Source organism: Zerene cesonia, chromosome 26, assembly GCF_012273895.1.
Source record: "Zerene cesonia ecotype Mississippi chromosome 26, Zerene_cesonia_1.1, whole genome shotgun sequence".
In the NCBI taxonomy this organism is placed as follows: Eukaryota; Metazoa; Arthropoda; class Insecta; order Lepidoptera; family Pieridae; genus Zerene; species Zerene cesonia.
Window position 1 is genome coordinate 4,127,830 of NC_052127.1, and position 16,669 is coordinate 4,144,498.

At 32.7% G+C, this 16,669-nt stretch overlaps 3 protein-coding genes across 3 annotated transcripts in view; 2 read left to right on the top strand and 1 right to left on the bottom strand.

The window, feature by feature from the left end:
* LOC119837183 overlaps window positions 1–1,951 on the top strand; it is an 11,426-nt gene extending 9,475 nt beyond the window's left edge. Inside the window, exons 12-14 of the mRNA XM_038362707.1 lie at window positions 321–420; window positions 761–904; window positions 1,291–1,951. Of these exons, the coding sequence (XP_038218635.1) occupies window positions 321–420; window positions 761–904; window positions 1,291–1,429 (383 nt within the window). The 3' untranslated portion in view covers window positions 1,430–1,951. The remainder of the gene's footprint in view (window positions 1–320; window positions 421–760; window positions 905–1,290) is intronic.
* Window positions 1,952–2,499: 548 nt separating this feature from the next.
* On the bottom strand, window positions 2,500–7,438 carry LOC119837081 (nuclear transcription factor Y subunit gamma). Its single transcript, XM_038362574.1, has 8 exons — window positions 7,181–7,438; window positions 6,354–6,492; window positions 5,528–5,713; window positions 5,277–5,408; window positions 4,894–4,968; window positions 4,489–4,587; window positions 3,514–3,633; window positions 2,500–3,322 (listed from the first exon to the last, which is right to left on the bottom strand). Exons 1-8 carry the CDS (start codon window positions 7,204–7,206, stop codon window positions 3,248–3,250), a joined length of 852 nt encoding a protein of 283 aa, XP_038218502.1. The 5' UTR covers window positions 7,207–7,438; the 3' UTR covers window positions 2,500–3,247.
* Window positions 7,439–7,687: 249 nt separating this feature from the next.
* Window positions 7,688–16,669, top strand: part of LOC119837185 (zinc finger protein ubi-d4) — a 16,555-nt gene continuing 7,573 nt past the window's right edge. The window contains exons 1-7 of the mRNA XM_038362708.1: window positions 7,688–7,779; window positions 7,930–8,039; window positions 8,200–8,293; window positions 8,675–8,849; window positions 9,161–9,358; window positions 9,663–9,744; window positions 16,335–16,646. Of these exons, the coding sequence (XP_038218636.1) occupies window positions 7,688–7,779; window positions 7,930–8,039; window positions 8,200–8,293; window positions 8,675–8,849; window positions 9,161–9,358; window positions 9,663–9,744; window positions 16,335–16,646 (1,063 nt within the window). The remainder of the gene's footprint in view (window positions 7,780–7,929; window positions 8,040–8,199; window positions 8,294–8,674; window positions 8,850–9,160; window positions 9,359–9,662; window positions 9,745–16,334; window positions 16,647–16,669) is intronic.

Sequence of the window (16,669 nt, forward strand, 5' to 3'; positions counted from 1 at the left end):
GCGGGGCGCAGCTAGTCTTTACATAATTTTAAGTATTATATGTTACAAATATTCGGCACGGTCGTAGATGGATGGGTGACCAATTTTTTTTTGTTCTATGTTTATTTGTAACCATTTTTATACTATACCGATTTTGTTTAATTAAAAAAAAACTCGTATACAGTATATTTTTCAAAAAAATCTCAATTACTTTTGTACTGTTGAAACGTAAACGCACGCTGATCACGTTTCTTAAACGTTTAATTAAATTATTTATTGAATAAATGTTATTAATTAATTATTAATAAATTAATTATAAACGTTGCATTACTATCTTTCAGCCGAGAACTACGAAACGTTCATGTACAGAGACAATTTGAATCTGATAATAGAAAAGTTGAACACCACACTGGTGGAAATACAACATGACACTAGTCGAAGGTCGGTATATATTTACAGTTTCCTGGTAGTGCCACTGCATCGCTGCCAATTATTATCGAAATCTGTATAAGAGTAGCAAATAAACATACATACAAGCATCCTCACAAACTTCCGCATTTATTATATTAGTGGGATAGGATTAATTCATAAAGAATTTGATGATGTGACAATTAATTTCGATGTCTATTTTTATGTTAAATGTAAGGAAAAACATGACTTCATTATAAACCTTAAATGGGTTCGAAATTTGATTTTTTATTTTTTTTGCTGTCTTAGCATTTTTAATCCTTTTGAAAATTGATATAATAAAGTTGTTGTTTTCGTATTATTTCGATTCTAGATTCGGCCAGTTATTTGTTGAAGTGCAAAGGCAATTAAAGGAGGCATCCGATAGTCGACACCATTTGTTCAGAGTCACTGGATGCGATATGCTGGAGGGGATAATGCAAATTATTGATTACAAGTTTAAAGAACTGGATGCCAGGTAACTTATTAACTAGGTTAACTTATTGCTCTTAATATAGGTGTCATAAAAGGTAAATATATTTTCTGATTGCATTGAGAAGTTTGAATGGACAAAAAAAAGTGATAAATTTCTTCTTAATTTTTGGCACCCCATGCTGGCAAAAATGTAACGCTTGAATATTTTCATTTTGTAGTGATATATTATGTACTTAAATCACAGTCAGTTATGTTAAATATAAGTTAGACTAAAAGTTGGGATGAACCATCAGAATTTAAAAAACAGCATTTTTCATATTACGAATAATTTGAAATTCGAATGTCAAAAAGTTATTTTTTAACAAACGTCCAAAAACGAAAAGGAGAAGCTTCTTTGTTCGTCTGTATGTATTTTCTTTTTTAATTCAGATGCCGAGCGATGGACGAACAAATAAGGAATAACTTCAAACTTCAAACCTGTGCAGTGCTTCGGGAAGATTCCAAAAAGAAACGTCTATTTGTAAAACTTCTCAAACAGGATATACGCAATATGTTTCCCAGCCAGTAAATTATATGATTATACTTTTCATATAATTATAAACACAAAAATATTCATGTCTGTATAAAAGGGTATGCCATGATTTGTTTTTGTTATACAACTGTAGATAATTTAAAATGTTATGATAGGGACAGAGCTATTATGCCCTCCCTCTCCCGCACAATTTATTTGTCTATAGTTAAAGTGCAAAAACATACCATGGTTCCTAAATCTTAAATGTAAAGAAGAAATGTATGTTATTAATTAAATTATATTAAGAATAAAACATACTATGGAGGTTCTCATATCCATAGTTTGTAAATTATCATAGGGTAATCGATATAAGTAAGCTAGTTATAAAAGAAAAGTTAACAAGTTAATTTTACTTATTTCAGTGTTGCCCTGTTATAATTTGGAGTTTAAATTATTTATAATTTAATGATTGTTACTTATGATTTGTTTCAATTTATTGTTAAGGAACTGTATGGTTTTATTTTGAGTTAGGTGAAGATTTTAGTATTTTAGTTTTTGTATTACAAACACTGAAGGAAATAAATGTATCGAAAAATTACTTTTCTTTTTTTTCAGCAAATCTGCTATTATTTTAACTGTTCCTTTTTAAATATTGAAATAATCTTACAGAAACACAAATATAATTTATACGGTTTATGTATCCAGGTGAATCATTTAAAAACAATCATCATTTTGGTATTAAACTATACGAATGGGCCAGCTTGTATCGGGAAAGGTACTACATCCCCACAGAAGATCGGCAATCGGCATAAAATAGTAGCATGTCAATGCTACTGTGTTTAGTGTGCGATTAGTGAGGGAACCTAAAGCCTGTTTCCTTTCCACATGTCGCTCAGTCCATTCCTTTCTTCCTGTCGTTATTCTTTTCCTTATCCCTTAAAAGCGGGTAACATATATGCAAATACCCTACTTTTGTAAATCTTCATGGGTGGTGGTGATTGCTCATCATACAACCACCAGCTGAATAGCCCGCTCTAACACAAAAAAGGAAGATAAATAATCCTATCGGAAATTCTATTTTTATTCATAATTTTGTGAATCAGATTAAATTGAATAAAAGAAGAATATTAAAAATCATACTTTAATTTAGACAAACAAAACTTTGTCACATACATAAACACCTGTACAATATATTAAATAATTGCACCGTCCGTATAATTATCACATAAAACTGTTTTTTTTTTTTGTAATTGTTTTTTTAGTTACAAAAGGACAAATAATATACTTCACTGTCTAACTTAATTTTGGAAGATTTATTTTGATGAATAAAATAATCTAGACTAAGTCATATCTAGATCTTATTAATTTCTTGTTTTTTTTTTAATTACTGGTTTTCTTTCAGTTTTAATTTAAAATATGTTGCTTTTTGTGTAATGAATTATAATGTTTTTTATTACTGTAGAAAAAAATATTTATACCGTTATCATTTTTGAATATGTATGGATGTTTAGGGAGTCAATTTTTGCACCCGTTTTCCTACTGTTGGTCCCATTTAAGAACCAAACCCTAGGACTAGTCTAGGCTAGAAATTTTATCAAAAATGTACTTTCTAGCGTGAAGTTAACAAAAATTACGAAATCATTCAATCTTATTGTACTAATAAAACACCCACTTTCTTAGAACATTGTACAGCCGTGCCTGAATTCCACATTCAAATATCGACAAATTTGAATCTTCCACAGATGTAACAAAGACAAAATATCACATCATTCACAGATAACATATGTTGTCACTTGTCACAGATAATGCGACATTTCACTTGCCACAGATAAAACATAGTCACTAATCACTGTCTGAGGCAGTGGTGGTTTGGCACTAGGACTCCTCTTGGTTAGAAGCCACTTGAGCGATGAAGATTTGGTGGGGTTGGTGTGGGGCTTGTGATGATACCTGGGAAACAGTTATTATATAAGTAAATGCAGAGCATAAACAGATAGTGCACAAATAACAGCCTAAATATTAAACTAAGTAATGCTCAATTTCCTGAGTAATTTTTTGATGATAGTGCTACTGTAACTAGCTATGCAACTATAAAAAAGTTATTATAATACAAAATAGTTATGTAATAAAAAAATGTGTACCTGTATAATCTGTGGCGTTTGTTGCTGTCCTTGCGGCTGGGCTTGAATAATGATTGGCTGGTTCGGATTGTTCTGCACTTGAAGGCGGATCATGTTGATTTGAGCTTGTGTTAAGAGGAGCTGAAAATGTTTAAAATAACATCTAATTACGTTATAATAGAAAAAAAACAGTAAGAATACCTATGTATGAAATTCGCGTGTCACATATTTAGTTACCAAGCTCCTCCGAAACGGCTGGACCGATTCTTATGAAATTTTGTGTGCATATTGGGTATGTCTGAGTATCGGCCAACAGCTATTTTTCAAACCGATAAGAGTAAGACAGAACAGCGTTTTCCGGGTCAATCAATCATGACAACAAAGTTTTTATAAGTGAGGGAAAGATTTATTACTTATAATGAACACTAGCTGTGACCCGCGGTTGAAACCGCGTAAGCGTGCTGCGTAACCGTATCCCGTAGGAATATCGGTATAAAAAGTGCCTATGTGTTATTTCAGTTGTCCAGCTATCTACGAAGCAAAATAGTATTATTATTCACCAATAGATGTCAGGAAAAAAAAAACACGAATAAAACACGAATATGACATTATTTCAGTTGTCCAGCAATCTACGAAGCAAAATAGTATTATTATTCACCAATAGATGTCAGGAAAAAAAAACACGAATAAAACACGAATATGACATTTTCTAAAAAAAATTCCTAGCTAGATCGATTTATCGCCCCCGAAACCCCCTGTAATATATATATATATATATATATATATATATATATATATATATATATATACAAGAATTGCTCGTTTAAAGGTATAAGATTATGTTACAATGATTAATTAATAATCTATACAAGTGACTTGCTTATTCACATTCTATTCATATATATATTTTTTTTATTCTAGGCCCATGACTGTTAATCTTGTTGACAATATTAAAAAATTTTATTCCTTTAGAAACATAATCTTCAAATATCTTACCGGCATGTTCTGTACTTCACCAGAAGAATTAACAACGTGATGTAGCAACGTAACGGGGTGCGGAGGTGTCGTTGTTGTAGCTGGAGTGCTTGAAGTGGGCTGGAGTATGAAAAAGATAAAATATTAAACAAAATATATTTATAATTAGAAGAATGTGAACATAAAGGTTATAGTATTGTTAAGTGCATTAACCAAAAATATAGTAATAACAGCTCCATAAAATTTAAGCATAATTTATAAACAGTTAAACACATCAGTTCAATCCTCATTTTATACTTGTTTTGTATGTTTTTATTTCGCTTCAATTTAAAAATAGTATACAGTAATTTATTTACTTTTTGACATGATGTAGCCATATTTTTTTTTTCAATTCTATGTGACAAATAAATATATTTAAGTATAAACCTGTACAATCTGAGCACACTGCTGGGTTACAAACTGTGTAGTATTTTGTACTGCAGGCTGGTGGGTTTGTGCAACCTGGAATTAAAAATATTTTCATATGTTTGAACTTATTTTCATATTGGATATTTATTAAGACTTATGTTTATATAAATAAAATCTTGAAATTATATATGAACATAACAAATGTATGAACATAGAAAAAGCAACATTTTAGATCCTGTTTTAAAACAATAAATGGAAACTAATTGTTTTGTGGTACTACAGAACACTGCCCATAAACTTAAAATATGAGCATTATATCAGCTCTATATAATTCTCTAACATAATAACAACTCTATATAATTCTACAAGTCACAAGGTAATATGAGCTCCATATTACGTACCTGTTCAGTAGGCTGGGTGACTCTGGGTGTTTCATCTCTCAGCCTGCTAAACTTCATCTCCTGTCTTGGCACTATGTCGATGAGGAAGTCAAATTGGTCTGATCTCGATATAGCCATTGCTATATCGTTACGCTGGGTATTATAAATCTTTGTATTAATTATGATCAAATTAACTCAATAATGGATATATATAGAATTAATAATGAGCGTATTTGTAAATGATATAATAATTAATTCTAAAAGTGATTTACCTGCAGAGTTCTTCTCTTATTATCCTCAGTATGTGACCAGGCGCGTAATGTCAACTCGTGGATAAAGATTTCAGCTGCTTTGGCAAATAGTACAGGCGCTTCTGCAGATATCATCTTGACTTCTTCATCCAATTTCATTATCTTTTTAATTCGGGCGAGTGGCAGCACTTGGGTTTTGAAATCCTCCTGTGTATCAAATAAATGTATAAAATATATGTTTGATTTCTTAATAATTTTTTAATGTCTGAAGAAAAATCTTTACACCCCTTTTTAAATAAAAATAGCTAGTTTGATATTTTAATACAAGAATAGCTTAAAGTACATAAAATGTATAAAATAAACACACACCAGCCCACATTTGACACACACAAACATACATATTATACTTTTTTGTTTGAAATCAAACCACTGTGTTAATAAATATATGATAAACAAAATCTAGTTTTACTAAGGTACTTCAACAGTACCTATTCACACTATACTAATATTACTTTAATTAGTACCTATAACAATAAATTTACATGCCTTATACTATGAGAAAAAGGAATAAATTAACAGAAAAATTCCATATAAGTTCTCTGGCTGTTTTTGGTGTCAGAAACATCTTACAGAAATTAAAGCTTTTTCAAATTACTCAATCTTATTATCTAATACTTACTAACTGTTAATTGTTCCTCCCGACTATGTCCATAGTACATATATAGTCATTAAGTGAAGTTGTAGCATTTCAATAATTTCTGAAATCGGTCTAGCAGTTTCCGTGTGACAATGGTACAAACATACAAAAGTTTCCTCTTTATAACATAAGTGTAGAAATAGTACATACAGCAGTAATCTTCTTCACATCCTCATTGACTTTGGCCCAAAAGTTGGTGAGGGTTGTGTGTATATTTGCGATGGGAGACTCTTCACTGGTACATTCAGTCTCCGCCTCCTCAGTTTCAACAGCTGTTGCATCTTGCTCACTGGATCAAATGAGAACAAACATTAATACAATAATGTTACCATTTAACTTGTATAGATTCATGGGTCAGGTGGTTTTTAAAAATACATACTATTATATTAAAAATACTATATTTACTTCTGCCTTGGATTTTACTACAATGATCTTTCTATTAATAAATGATCCTTTATAACAATAAACAACATGGTTGAAAAATTTGTAAATATAGAAAAACCAATAAAAAGGAAAAAACATTAAACTACATGAATATGACAAATTCATATTTTGTTTAAAAATGTAAGAAAAATATAAAAATATGACATATGGTTAATATAATAACTAATTATTAGTACCTATTAAAAAGTAATAAAATACATTAAACATAGTTCACGAAAATTATAACTTAACTTAGTTACTGAAATTTAATTATTTCTACAATAAATATATAAGGGCACAATAACTTATACGGTTATTTATAAGTTATACTTTTGTAATTATTTCAAATAATAGATACAAGCAATTTATAGTATATATAGAACGAGCCAATAATAACCAATTATTAAATTAGTATTAGCAGTAATAACCATCTAGAAAATTCTAAATAGATGCACTTAATCGCTTTTTAAATTTATTTCAATATTTATAGTAGTAAGTTTCTACCACTTTTAATATCGGTAGAAATAACGCGATAAAATTGTGACGAAACTTACGTAGGCACGAAGAAGCACACGGACATCTTGTATTACAAACGACCGATCAAGGACCTCGGAAAATGTAGTGCTCCTGTATTTTCTGTTTTCCTTTTTAGATTATTCGAAAAGTAAACAGGAAGATTAGCCGCGACAAAAGTTAATAAAAACACGGTAACCAATAATCAGTGCAATATTTGGAGATCTCCAATCACCAATTACTGAAAATGCGCCCTTTCCACGATTCGTCCACCGATGACCAGTCACAAGCTTGACGTAGATAGTGTGTTGCTACCCTCGGATATAAATTTATCAAATTCACATAACCTTACAAAATTCGTGAACATTTTGAAATAGCGATGATTGTTGTTATAGTCTGTTTGAGTTTAAATGTACTGTTTGTGTGAAAACAATACAACGACAATTATTTTTTATAAATAATTGTGATTCGGCATATTTTACGTCTTAGACAGTAATATTATTTATTTGTTTGGTAAGTTGGCAACATTAGTATCGAAAATCGTCATGATGTCAGTTGACGTCATCGATTGGCGTCCTAGTAAAATGGCGGCCGCAGAAATTCAAGTATCAAATACTTCGAATTTAGCTAAAATAGAAAGGTAAGTTGTGTTTAAAATACAAAAATATTGACCCATTGTTCTAACGTTAACGTAAATAACAAGGAAGTGATATAAATTAGTATAATTGTGCGTTTATTTAGATGAAACAGTTGTGGGCAGTGTTTACTCAAATTTCATGTTGTTTTACAGTTTTCTAAATGACCCAAGCTATAAGGAAATTATTGAGAACTCTTCAACGTTCAATTCAAGATTATGTGCCGAACGGAGAATGCGGATGCCGTTCATCGACACCCAAACTGGTGAGTAAATACCGTTTCGAACTTGGACTGGGCTTGATATTTTAATGATATTTTAAATCCTATTCCAGGAATTAGACCCTGTAACCCTTTCGGCCTACTCCCTTTAATAACAACAGTACCGTATTTAAATTTAAATTTATTTTATTTTATTAATTTTTAGGTGTTGCCCAAAGCCACTCAAACTTATTTATGACCAAAAAACAGCGGATGCCAGGCGCTAAAGAAGGACAAGTTTACACATATCCCTCACAAAGGTAAATTTTCTTGTGAAATGTCAGTTAAAAATAAATGAAACCTAGAAAATGATTATAAAATCATTTTAATAATTGTCACTGGCAAGCCTCAGAATTCAATAATGAGAAGCAGGCAGTATTGGCATGCACTGGATATAATATGATTAAATATAAGTATTTTTTTAATTAAAATGTGTTTGACATTGTTGTTTTGATATCCTATGAGATGGCTTTTTTTGTAATATTCAGAGTTATAAGTATACTTTTGAAGAATCTAGTAGTGTCAGAGATGTTGCCTCTGTTATGTGACCAAAAAAATTAATCTAACAAGAAAAAGCAATCACTAACGCAAATTTATATAACAAGGAACACATATTAAATTGTCTGCACTTTACGTTTTAGATGGAGAAAAGCACGCCGTCAATATCTCACAATGTCATCTACACGTTGGGGCTGGAGTGCGGCAGATACAGCGGAGCATGTCGGCGAAGGAGAGAACAGTTCCGGAATACCTGATGGTCTTGCTGGCGATGACAGCAGAGATGGTTCACAGACTGCAGCTAAAGATGATCCTAAGGTATTTGATGATTTCTTATGATATAACATTATCCTTTTTTTAAATTTATCTTTTCACTGATAGATCACAAGTGATAAATTCGGCCAAGAATTTGTAGCCTTATGTATCATTTTTCCTAATAATTCAATTGTTAAGCCTTTATACAATTTTATAATGAGGAATATAATTCAAAAATAAATTTGTTCAAATCATTAGATACTAAATTTGAATCTTGTATACCTGAGTGGTTCCACACCAAGTTTAGAAAGGAATTATTATTACCCCAACATTATTAAAACATTCCAAAATCATACGATTGCAATCCCTTGCAGGAGTGGTTCTATGACGAGCTAGCGATGGAGGAGATGGAGACGGGCGAGGAGCCCGAGGCGGAGTCGGACGAGGACTACTACGACGACACGTACGCGAACCGGCGCAAGCGGCGCGGCGTCGCGCCCAGCGGGCCCGGCTCGCGCGGCGGCCGCACGCGCAAGAGCCAGCCCGACGACACGCCCAAGCGGGGCCGGGCGGTGAGTGCTAGTGCTGATAGTGGACACTGTGTTATCTTGTGTACCTCAGTGAGGTCGCTTATAAGCGAATAGCTATAGATTGTACAGCCCGATAAATTGTACTCTTATTAAATCCCAATCATTTATAGTGTATCTTCTACCGATAGGGTATCGATGAAATGTTACATTGTGGATCAAGAACTTAGTGTGTCACATATGAGATTTAAGATATGTTTGAAGATATATGAGCCTAAATTTCGATATTGACTCTTATCTGTCTTCATTGATATCATGCATGAAATAATAATAATTTGCAATATTCCAGGGTCGCGGCAGAAAGCGCGCCGGCCAGGGCACGCTACCGTACGAGGTGCCCGGCGACGCGGAGAAACCCTTCGGCTGTGAACGTAAGTCGCGCAGGAGAAACTAGCCCTTATCGCCCGCGCGTTATGGCCCATTGTTGTGTACGTACTAGGTTATAGCATCAGAATACTGAGGGGGTTATTCTGTGGTAACGATTGAATTCATGTAGATGACGGTTAGTTTCATTTTACTTTGAGGGGGGGTTATTCTATCATAACGATGAATTTTCTAACGAAATTGATTGGCTTTTTCTAATGGAGAGATTAATTCGTATATGAGTAGTTGAGAAGTTAGGCGGAGAATGCATTGGATGTTGCATGTTCGGACAGAACGATTGATTTGTGTGATATAGCTGAGATGCTAAGGCTGAGAATACCTGAAGTAATGTTATCGCAATATAAAAGATTATTCGGAACACTGAATGATTAAAAAAAAATTCGGTAATGATGATTCTTGAGTGTATTGTCAGCTTTCAGCCTCATTTTATATAATTTAAATATCCATCGATTTAATATGAATGTTACGAGGCTGTAGGTCTATATCAATCGCATAAAACTATAAGAAATATAACAGCAATTTCGCATTATATCAAGGTTTCTTTATTGACTCCTTATAATGTGTAAATGTAATCGTAGGAGCGGTTAATAGCAAGTGTTTGGTGTTTTTAGTAAACACAATGTTGTGAGCGTATTTGTAGATCTTTTGCTGAATTATATAGTCAGGTTTTAAGTACTTTTACTGCGGACGAATAATTAAATAAATGAAAAGAGGTATATTGTAATAACAGGCTTTATCCACGCCTTTCTCATATTGAATAATTAGTTATTACATTTTGTATTTAGTCAAAAATCATGGATTCAATTTTGTTGGATAATATTGGACTAAGATTGATGCCATTGTGGATAATATCATCGTTGTTTTGTCTTGTTCTTTCTTATGTGTAGTTATTTGGAGGGAAGAAGATAAAACACATTTTTTTAACAACTCGTCAATTTTTCGTCCTTTTCTTGCGTTACGTTAACGTTTCAAGTGTGAAAGAGACAAAACATCGGAAAGTTGAAGTGAGTTAACTGACTCACAACAGCATAGTATCCAATCGACCATACAAAGAGCTTAGACGCTAGCTTGGTAGATAGCCTATGTGCAATAAATATAATTTTAAACGTATTTCGTTCATCACAAAATGTTGGTAATACGCTTTAGTTTTAAACATTAAACAGTTATGTCTCAAAATATTATTTAAAAGATAAAAAAAATAGCGATAACAAACGACATAAAAATCACTTAGTGCGTTATTTTAGTGTTAGCCTAAATCTCGAAACATTGTATTTTTGCAATATTGAGAACTTAGTATCCTACAAGTTTGTTTCTTTTGAGGTAGATGTATTACTAAGCATGCTGTATACATTTCTCTTTTTTATTAACCAATCTCAATTTGAATGGGAAAAAATTTGTATAAGAAGCACATTTTCATATACTCTGAACATATTTAAATACTTTTAACAGACTTCAAAAAAGGAGGAGGTTATCAAATCAACTCTTAATTTCTTCTTTTTTTTTTTTGTACAACAGAACTAGGTACTCGGAGAAGCGATTTTTTTTATAATTAAATATTAAAGCCTCCTGTGTAGTCCCTTTTAAATTTGGTCTAGTTCTGACAATTTGAGGACGATTTAGTTTTTTTTTTTGTTAAAAATACATATTAGAATTATTTCTTGTCCATATATTCAATACGTTTAAAATGTGTATCGTGTTTTGTTATCATATTATCACCCATTAAACACGATACGAAACGCCTTAGACATCACAGTAAAATAAACTATGTTTATCTAGAATCTAGATATGTTTTAGTGGTCTAGATTAGGTTAAGAATTAACTGGTAAGCAATTGTAGGGCTGAATATGCAAGCAGTACACTGATTGGCACAAAACTATTCGATTCATAATAAAAAAAATATAATATAATAATTATTTATTGCTATAAATATCAATATGGTGTTTAATTTCGTCACAGATTTATTTTTTAAATAGTTTCTAAAAGTATCCCAAAAGTGTAGTTCATAGTGTTGCAATTACAAAAAAAATAAATAATAAAAATAACCGTAATTTAGACGATTTGTTTAATGAAATTGTGTAGGAATGAAAAGTTGAAATATGCCTTTTATAATAATAATAACAACTATATTTAAATATTTGTATTGTATCATATTAGTGACAAGTGAATCTCGACGCATGGAAATTTTTATTCGATTCTTAGCGTAATTAGACGCGATATAAAATTACGAGTGTGAAATTTATTCGAAGGATTTTTTTTTTACTAAACTCGATTTAGTTTTATGTTCTGATCGCGATCCGACAGGAATTTGTAAATATTATATCGAAAATACAAATCTCAATTCGAATGGTAAAGCCAATTAGTAAAGTATTAGTTCAATTGGTTCTAAAGTAAATAATATTATGTTATAGAAAATTGTAACTATTGTTGCATTATAATTTCGCGGGATCGATTGTATCCGTCGAATAATTGTGGTCCATTTAATTTTTTTGTTGTATAGCATTGAAATGCTTTATAAATGAGAAATTTTGAAAGAATAGAAAAAAATTGATCACGAGGCGGGATTCGAACCCGCGTTTTTTGCCAAACCGTAGCAACGCATAGCCTCTCGGCCACCCGCCATAGTAATCGAATTTCTTCTACGCTTATGGTTTCGGTTAAGAAATTCGATTTTTCTTTCAGAAAAATTCTTTCACCGCTAGAAAGCTGGAACTTCACTGAGTGACATCCTACTTCCCACTAATATTATAAATGCGAAAATTTGTAAGGATGTGTGTGTGTGTGTTTGTTGCTCTTTCACGCAAAACTACTGAACCGATTTCAATGAAATTTGGTAAGTAGATAGCTAGACTATTGGAATAACTATTGGAATAACATAATAACTGCAATAGCTTATTATGTGAGATCGTATCAAAAATAATCCGTTAAAGTGCGAGGAAATGTTACGGTACACAATTGCTCGACAGTTTGCGATCTCGCGAGACAGATTGTAAAAAAACGGTTTTTGCAATCTTTCAGCGACCCGTATAAAGATGCCTTTTAATTTTTGGAGTATAACAAAATTTTATTTAACACAGCATCAATATTAATGAGAAAATTACGTCTTCATAAACTAAATCAAGTTTAGTTGAACGTAGCAAATTGAATTATTTGAATCAATTGTGCATTTAATTTAGTAAAAAATTCGTTATTAGGCATGTAGGAATAGTAGCATATATCATAGCGAATAACGCATTACTTGCATTTAGTTTTAGTTTAGTTCTGTTTGTTTTTCGTACGGTTTAGGTGTATTTAAACGTTTTAATTATCATATTGTTAGGTATAAATGCTTATTTTTAGCTAGTGTAATAGTGATCAGAATCAGTAAAAAAAAATCTTATATAGTGTGTCTTATAGCCGTAATAAAATACTATTTTAATAAATCATAGATTGTCAGTTTAGATAATCGTGAAAAACAAAAAAAAATAGAAACATTTGGTTGTTTTGCGTAAGTCAGGATTAGTCTAATTGCTGTAATTTCCTCTTTTTCAATTGATATTCCTTGAGCTATTTATAGGCCAGTAGTAGGTACTACTTATATCCTTCAATTGCCTATCGTTTTGTTAAGTAATATCGGCTCGGGCTCTATTTCTAGATCCTACAATTACTATGCGTTATTATTTATGTGCGTATGAACGTTTACGAGTAGCGATACCACATAATATGTAATGTAATAGACCGGGCTTAAAAATATGTCCTTCATTTCATACTCGTATATTTCCTCTTACTACTTGAAGACATTTTTCTGTGTCCCCCTTCACTCAAAACAAGTCACAAAGGGCATCTTAGCTCTTGTCAATTATGAAACTAAAGTTCAAAGTTAACTCCACACACACAGTGAGACGGAAACACCAAGTAATTTTTAAATGTAATATGATATATTATACACTGCCACGGAAATGTACCAATCCCATATAGTAGAGTAGGTTTTGTTATATTCTAGGTAAGGTAGCGTAATTTGTAGGCTAGCGGTTTATTATGTATGTATGATTATTGCCATTTTTGAAAAATGTTCGTAAAAATTGGTAGCCTGCCGTGTAAGCTATGGCTTCTGCTTGGTTCGTTGTTGGCGAATGGGGATGACATAATTATTTAAAAGTGGCAATACATCAATGCTACTCCTTTGTGGGACTGAGTTCATTTTAGAGAGATATCTTGTGGTGAATATACAGCAATATAAATATTCAGTACTTGGATAATTTTAAAAACGTTCTATATGTTATTATGTTTGTCGCCGTGTGAAAGAGACAACATGCTTATTTTTTTAATAAAACTTCTAAGTGCTCGAGTATTGTTGTAATTCTATTTATATTATAAGTGATTTTAACGTAATTACGATCTACATTATATATCATTATGTCATTCATTAGAATTTGGTTGTGCTGTAATTTATTTAAACTTTTTTTTTTTTTCGTTTGTTATCGATGGATGTACGACAGTGATATTGCAAGATATGGAAATTCGACACAACTCAGTCCCGAAACATTTTTAACTTTTAATAAATCTTATGAATTAATCATTTTTAATTATCTTCATATAAATCTTTTGCACTGATTGGTTTCGTTTGACTCATGTGTCTGTGATAGTTCTATTTATTTCATTTCTCGTGTTAAGGAATTGACTAACTTTCGCAATGACTAAAGTTTTACATTGTCCCTTTATGCCTGGGAAAAAGTCCGCAACGTCAAATTATATATATAGGACAACAACCTCAGATAAAAAATTAATTAGAATGTTTGGTCCTCTTTTGTTTTTCAAAAAGCTTTTATTGTCATATTGTCTGCGTTGAGTAGATGCGCTTTACGTAACAATAAGGTTACGCAAACAACAATAAGGATAAGCAAAAAATTTTGTTTGTATGTTCGGAAGAGTTAATGCTAAGTCTTCCATGTCGGCTGAGAGATGGCTATATAATGTACATATCTATTTAATAAACACAGGCGTTTGGATGAGTGAATAAGGTGGAAATTTATCAGTATTTTTTTTTTGTTTGAAATGGACGGCTGTCAAAATATTAAACGGGGCTTTATATTTACATATCAAGTGTTTTGAAATAGAATTTTGATGCACACAAGTTTTGTGTATCTAAAAGTTTCATTGCTAGGATTGAGTATCTTGTGGGTTAACATATCGTCCTAAAGCAGTACTAATACCAGTGTGGAAAATCGTCGTCGTCGTCGGTCGTTTAGCAGTTTTCCAAGCTGGAATTAGGACTGCTTTAAGACGTAATGATAACCACTTTCATCAACTTTAAACTAACACTCGACATGTTCGGTTTTCTAGCAATGTTACTATGTTCCAAAAAATGTCTAACAATCTCCGGCTATTAATAATGTTGCTGGTTTACTAAGGAAAAATAAAACATAGAAATGAAAAAGTAATCAGTTTTTGACAGCCTCTCAATGCGTCGTTTGCGGTAAAATTTTAGTCATTGCTGTGTTTGCGTTGACGTTTGGCTAATAATAATAATTATTTATTGTACAGAACGCCAGTGAAGTTTAGGAGAATCGATGTTATTCTTAGATTCAAACTATTATTAGCATCCAAAGATTGTTATGAATTTATACAAGAATATTTATGTTGAATAAGAAATAAAGTATGCAATTCACGTATTATTTTTTTAATGCATTTGATTGGACTCTCAAGCTGTGGAGTTCTGTCTGTTTGATGTGTTAATTTTTGTATGTACTAAGCGGCCATTTATATATAATACTAAAATGTTTTGCTTTGTTGTAAAATATGTAAAACTATGTTCAAGTATTGTTAAATTTGTTATATGATAAAAACAGGCTGTAAATAATGTGTCCAAGTGGTCGCTTAATACAATTGTGTGCTATAAAAAACCGAGGGCAGATCCATTGATTTGAAGTCATCAATCAAACTTCCCCCGGAGCCTGCGTCTTTTAGAACCGAACATAGACCAATCACGACGGGCCGTCAAAACATTTAATGGGAGCGATAACGTATCTAATTGCACTCAGTATAAAGCTCATGTTCCCATGTTACGAAAGGTATTGATTGATGACGGATAATTTCTGGAATAGCTGCACGAGTGTACGTCGGTTACCGTCGTGGTGCCTCCTCTATGCTCAGTTCTAAGACGTAGGCCTCCAATCCCCTCATTTACTATATAAGTTTTGACACCACGAGTGAACTTTGCGAGATGGAGGCACCATAGACGGTAAGTTCGATCTCTTTATTTTTAATTTATGAATTATATATATTGTGTTTTAAATTTAGGAATTAAAGGAAAGAATAGGATACATATGCAAATGGGTTCGATTCCTATAAAAAAGCATCGTTATTTTTAGTTTATATAGAATATAAATCATTTCCATTTCGTAATGATGATATTTACTATTCACATCTTTACTGTGGATCGCATTTACACTATATACACATATAGTCGTATTTGTGTCATACCATAATTGATTTGCTTCTTGAATATAACGGTATAGTATATAACACCTACATTTATCATATTATCATGGTACAAATACGCAATTCGTTCAACCGTTTTCTTCACTATGCCTCCCCCAAGTGTGCGGCGCGAAGTACAAGACGCGCCCCGGGCTCACGTACCACTACACGCACACGCACAAGGAGCCGGGCGGCGGGGCGGGCGGCGCGGGCGGCGGGGCGGGCGGCAGCGACAACGACTCGCGGGACAGCCACAGCCGCGTGCCGCACTCGCCGGCGCCGGCCGCCGCGCAGCCGCCGGCGACCGAGTATCAAGACAGTTATGTCACCTTTCTGAGTAACCCGGCCGGTAGCGGTAAGTGTTCGCGGCGCACGCGGATGCGGGGGGGCGCGGTGGGGGGGACGGGCGGGGGGATGGAGTCGTTGCGGAGGCGTTTGGCGTCGGTGGCGTCGGCG